The sequence below is a fragment of the Rhinolophus sinicus genome, linkage group LG06 (assembly GCF_036562045.2).
Source record: "Rhinolophus sinicus isolate RSC01 linkage group LG06, ASM3656204v1, whole genome shotgun sequence".
In the NCBI taxonomy this organism is placed as follows: Eukaryota; Metazoa; Chordata; class Mammalia; order Chiroptera; family Rhinolophidae; genus Rhinolophus; species Rhinolophus sinicus.
In genome coordinates this window covers 73745575-73751574 of record NC_133756.1, presented here as the reverse complement: position 1 = coordinate 73751574, position 6000 = coordinate 73745575, and the positions used below count along the sequence as shown (strand labels likewise).

The window sequence follows — 6000 nt, the reverse complement described above, 5'->3', positions numbered from 1 at the left end:
TCATCTTGCCATGACCCCGCCCACCGATCCATGGCCACTCCCCTTCCTGCCGGATCCCTCACCGCGGTCACCCGCCTGCCTTCCCCGGGAGCGGAGCCCACTGCTCCTCTCGGCTGCCCCGCCCCACCGGCCTCTCCCGGGCGGGCGGCCCGAAAACCCGGAACGCGGGAGCGCGGCTCCGCCGGGCCGGGCGGCCTCACCGGGCTTGCTCAGTAGCCGGGGCAGGTTTCTTGGTCGCAAGTAGGAAGCTTTTTGCACTTCGCCGGAGAGGGGGAGCCACGGAGCCAGCCGCGCCGCCGTGCACCGCCGCCGCGCCCGCCCCAGCCTGGCCCCGCGGCGGGGCGCGATGAGCCCGAGCCCGAGCCGGTCCGCCGGGGAGTGAGCGGAGGGCACGTTGCGCAGCTGCTCCTGCGCACAACCCCGCCGCGGCCGCCGGCCCGCACTGGCAGTGAGTGTGAGAGGCTCGTCAGTGCTGAGCTCCCGGCGCCGGGAGCGGGAGCAGGAAGCGCAGGCCACGCAGGGACCCAACTGAAACAAAGTGTCGGCCGCCCGGCGGCGACGGCGCCTCGCCCCAACCCTGCCCCTCCCGCCTGTCCGCAACTCCGCTGCCCACCATGGCTTCCGAGGAGCTGTACGAGGTACCTCCCCTCCCCCTCCCAGACCCTCGGGCCGCCCCCGCTCGCCGCCCGGGCCCGGCCCGACGGCCCGGCTCTGCCGCCGTCGCCAGCCTCGCCCCCTCCCCCTCCGCGGCCGCAGTTTGCTGGACGGGAAATGTGTGCGAGGGGAGCCCGAGCCACGCTGCCTTGGGGGCCCCGCGGGCGGAGGTGCTCTCCGGAGTTGTCGGGCTCCTGGGGGTGGGGGGGTCCCGGCCGTGGGGAAGTAGCGCTTGCACGAGTGACTTGCTCAGACTGAGTCCAAAGTGTTCTTGGCGAGGGTGATAGGTGTGAAGCCCCCGTTACCGCTTGGCGGGGTCTGTGGGCGTTGCGGGGGTGCTTTTCCTGTCCATTAATAGAGCATTTTGGAGAGGGTTTTGCCTCCGGCTTTGGGAAGGGGGGTTGGTGAGAGGAAGAGTGCAACTGTCTCTCGATTCTGCTGTTGGCCAAAGCAATGCAAAATATCGCACCGAAAATGCTAAACGTTGACCACATGCTTTAATTAGGTTAGCATTGTGGCTAGAGCCAGGAAATTTAAATTTAACGCCGATACACCGTCATTCATTTGCGCCGCAGCCTTGCAAGTGAGAAGGGGCATAATCAGAACTCTTAGTTATGGGCAGTGGTTTTGCCAGCTTCAACTTCAAGTTCTTGAGTTATCAGTCTGGATCTTTAAACATATTTTGTATCCCTCGATGTAACTTTTTGACGTATTTCAAAGTAGACTTCTTGGTAGCACAGAAACTTGGAAGGCTTTCTGTTCTTTTGAATAAGTGATTCTTGTGTTTCATAGATATTTGTAAGTGTATCTTAAGAAACTTAAAACTTCTGGATACTCTGGATTCACCTTTATGATGCGTTTAGGGACCTCAGGTTTAGGGACTTAAGTAAGCGTCTATAACAAGCAGAGTCCCTTCGTCCTTGTGAACGAACCCTTAATAAATACCAGGTGATCCCTTTGAGGTGTCTTCTCTTGTGGGTGTATTATTGCTTTTGGCACAGAATGGAACTCTGTTGCCAACAATGATAGCCTTCTAGCAGCTTTTTGTTGTTTTTTAAAAGCAAGTATTTGCAAAAGTTCTCAGGAGGAGGCTGCCTTCTGAAGGATTAATGGTAAGGTTGTTGTCTTCCCTTGAATTGTATGTGGTCAGTGTACCTTAGCTAGCACTGAAAATGTTCCATTCTATCAAACCATTTTACACAGTAGCAGTGCCCTACTGTAGTCAAGGTACTGTCTTGGATCATTTGGGCGTGTAAAGGGGAAAATAATCTCCTTGTTCTCAAGATTTCCCTTCTAGGAAGGAAAGTATATGGGGAAGACCCAGAGTAGAGGCTAAGATGCGCAAGGTCTTCCAGGCTAAGACACATGGTTGGGAAAGTACACAGCATGAGGATGTGAGGGGTTTTGGTTTCTCCATTAGATTATTCTGTGATAGTTTAGACTTGAGTATTCACTCTTCATTTTTGTGATCATAAATACATAATCAGTTAACCATTAGTGTTTGGGTGAGGGTAGCACCTTATACATAAGTTGTATCTTATGTGTATAAAAATGATCCTGAAAACAATACATTTACCACTAGTGTATAATGAACTAAATTTAGTTCTTTCTTTGCTTATTCTGTTATCTTCTATTCACTACTTTCTTGGCAGAATTAGTTTATAAGTCACGTTTTATACAATGTTTCTGTTTATTCAGCATGTTTATTGAATGCATGTCCTATGGAGGTTTCATAGGGAGAGATAGGGAGGTATGAGAATGGTTCATGGCCTCCAAGAGCATCTTTTGGGGAAAAAATAGGTACATTGCAAAGGAACAATACAACTGCACAATTGAACTTTTGATTCTGTGTTTTGTTATAGTTTTGAAAAAAAATATAGGAGTGCAGTTGAGGTGATAGTAAATAATATGGTGGGCGTTCAGAATAAGTTTTCAAATTCTCCTTTACTTGTAGGCAACACTATAACTATATTATGATTGAAAGTTGATATTTGAAAGTTCTGCATAGTGGTTGAGAGCCTGGCTTTGGAATCAGAAAACATTGAATTCCAACCCTGTCACCTTGGGTAGTAAATTAACCTTGAAGGCTCAGTTTCCTCATCTGTAAAATTGAGATCAATGCTTATGTCATAGAGCTGTGAAGTTTAAATGAAAAAATATGTAAAGCATACCCCATAATTCCCATTATGGGGACACTCACAGTAAGTGATGGTTATCTTTTATTTGAAGTGATCTAACATGCCTCCCTGAGGCCTGGTTTGTTTTCTAAAGATACAGAATTGTATTTTTTTTTTTTTTAACCAAGACAGTATTTGTGAGTCAGAAATGATACGCAGTTGTAAATGAACACTACATGCTGACAAGCTGTTTGGCAAGGATGCAGAGAGCACTTCAGTAGCCAGGTCCTGGGACATAAGTTGCCCAGTTTTGTCTAGTTCTGCCTAAATCGAAATAGGAGTTTCACATTTGGCTATATGTATTGACCAAAGAGGAAGTTCAAATTTTTGTTTTTTGAAGTAAAGTGATATGGAAAGAGCAGAGGTCTGCAGTAGCTACGTGAACTTGAGCAAGTTACCTGATTGCAAAGCCTTTGTTTTCTCACCTAAAAAGAAATGAGATCTCCAACACTTAGGATGGTGCCTGGTATGTGGTAATAGGTCCATAGTAAATGTTTAAATGGTTATTGTAATTATGCCTTGTGAATAAAAAATATGGGGTCAGAAACTAGATAAGATGGGATGAAGCATCAACCTTCCAAAGTTGGAAGAACTGTTAGTTGAGAAAGAGAATAGATTTACTCCCTGTATCTACAGCAGCTAGGAGTAGGGAAGGCAGATTTTTGACTTACCCATGCTAAGAACTTAATAGCTTTCATAAAAATACAAGCATCCCTTAGATGAGGGGTCCACAAACTTTACGTAAAGGACCAGATAGTTAATGTTTAGACCTTGCTGGCCATGCTGTCTTTGTTGCAAATACTCAGCTCTGATGCTGTAGTGCAAAAGCAACCATAAACAATACCTAAATGAATGAGCACTGTGCTCGAATAAAACTGTTAATGGTAAAATTCGAATTTCATATCATTTTTGCATGTCATGAAGTACTCCTTTTTAAAAATTACTTAAAAATGTAAAAACCCTTCTTAATCCTTGCGTTCTACCCAAACAAGCAGTGGGCTGGATTTGGATCGTAGTTTTCTGGACCTGTGCTGTATGTAGCTAATCTGTTCTGGAGCTGAGGTTTACCTGCGGTTGGGGCATGTGGAGGGTGGGGTGTGGAGTAATGCAAAGGCTTCCTCTCCAATGCCAGCGTTGGTTTTAGAGCCAGAAGTTTTGGATTCCACTCTTCCCTTCTGTCAATATAGGGAAGGGAATTAGCTGTGTATCTTGTTAAATAACTGTCTATCCTGGATTTATTTCCTCATCAGTAAAATGGGAATGATGACAATTGCTTCAAGGAATTGTGAAGCTTGTATGACGTTAGTATGTAAAAACAGTTTTTAGTTGATAAAATGTTATGTCCAAGTGTTAAGTGGTGACTTTATTGACCTTATTCTAGGAAATAGCTTTATCTTCTTCCATTCTTAATTACAAGAAGAAGAAGAAGAAAAACAAACAAACAAACAAAAAACCTCACCTAATTCGCAAACCCTAAAACCAAACCTGTTTCTCTTTGAGATTTGGGATTTCAAAGTGTCAAGTAAATTGATTATATCACCAAAGAAAACAGAGATCAAGAGGACCTTAATTTAGTGGTCAAATAACCACCCTAAGACTTTGTTCACATGGGACCAAATAAAGAATCAACACTGCAATGACATGGAAGAAGCATTCTCCTTATTTGTGTATCTTAATTCCTTTTTTCTCAGTGGATATGGGGTTTTCCCTCGAGAGCTACTATAATAGCTCATTTAAATTTCAGTGAGATCTCAATGTTCTAGTCTTCGCCTTCTGAGAAAATATTTACCCAACACATGCATGATTCAGTCAATCAAAAATGGAAGTAAGCTTTTAAGAGTGAAATTGTACCTGGCTTATAAAAATGTCTTTAAGTTGATTCGTTTGGAAGGACAATCAGTATTTGGGGGAAAGGGAAGTCTTTTGAGTCTTCTTTCTTTGGGATAAGATTGTCCCTTTCTCCTGTGCATCACAAGGATTTTCTGTACATTCACCAAAAGCACAGTTATAAATAAAATCTGCGTGTGTAGTTCAAATGGAAATCACAAAGATCAAGAGACCTGTGCATGTTGCTTAAGATAAACCAGCATCTGTTGTGTGTGGTGTAGCTGGCTCTTAAAAGATGGAGATCACCAAAATAAAAGGAAAAGTTATTTGACTCCTGAAGTTGATTGAGGATCATTGAAGTCAAATGTGTGTGTATTTTGAAAATGAACACACTATCTTAAATGGGAACTGCTGCTGATACCATTCATTTGCCAAAATGGGCCAGAGACAGTGCCTGTGTTTTTTCTTTGAATTTGTTTTCAGATCTTGTGTCCTACAGTTTTTCTTGTTCTTGCTGTGATAGCTAAGAATCGATGAATTTATCCTTATGCTGTATAATGATTTTAACCACAGACTATATTTTCATGGATTAAAGGAAATACTTTATTCATAGTGTTCTGATTCACAGTTTTGAATATCTGTGATGCACAAAGCCAATATGAGTCAAATTTTTGTGAATGAGGAATAATAGTTTTTATATTGTATGTTTGCAGGTACAACAGCATCATCTGGGGTACTTTTAAAATACAATTCTTCAGCTCAGACCACGAGATTGTAGTTTTCACTGCTTGGCCGGAGACAGGAATGTAGATTTCAAAAAGCTTCTTTCTAAGATGCAGGTAGATTTAGGAGCCTCTGGATTGGTCTGTATTTCTGACACTGGCTACAAGTTGAGGTCAGGAGGGATTGGGCTCTGCCTTTGCCGAAGAGGCCCTCTCAGTGCACCGGGCTAGTCCTTTTTTCAGGCTCTTTGACCACTGCTGGTTATTAACTGAGTCACTCCAGGGAGTATTAAAAACACTGGGTGGTTAGCTAAGGGTGTTGTCATTTCTATTTTCTATCTTCATTGTATGGCATACTTGTCCACCAGATTGTAAGATTGGTGTTTACAATCTGGTGGCATTTTTTTCCTGGTCATTATTTTCCACAGTTCATGTATTGCAATAGTTGCATAATGGTTGAATTACACTTTAATAAAAGTGAATTATAGGAATGACTCCATTCTTGCTTGACTTCTCACTTCGAGGTTCCTCCTTCTCCAAACATGATGCCTAATCTCTGCTGTTCCCTTTACATTTAATTCCTCATCTGAATAGGTAGATCGTTTCAACTCTAGGATGGG

At 43.8% G+C, this 6000-nt stretch overlaps 1 protein-coding gene across 1 annotated transcript in view; it reads left to right on the top strand.

Annotated features, from left to right (window-relative positions):
* The first annotated feature begins 206 nt into the window (after nucleotides 1-206).
* The window catches only part of CDYL (chromodomain Y like), a 187689-nt gene continuing 181895 nt past the window's right edge, over nucleotides 207-6000 (top strand). Inside the window, exon 1 of the mRNA XM_019710855.2 lies at nucleotides 207-638. Within this exon, the coding sequence (XP_019566414.2) occupies nucleotides 615-638 (24 nt within the window). The 5' untranslated portion in view covers nucleotides 207-614. The remainder of the gene's footprint in view (nucleotides 639-6000) is intronic.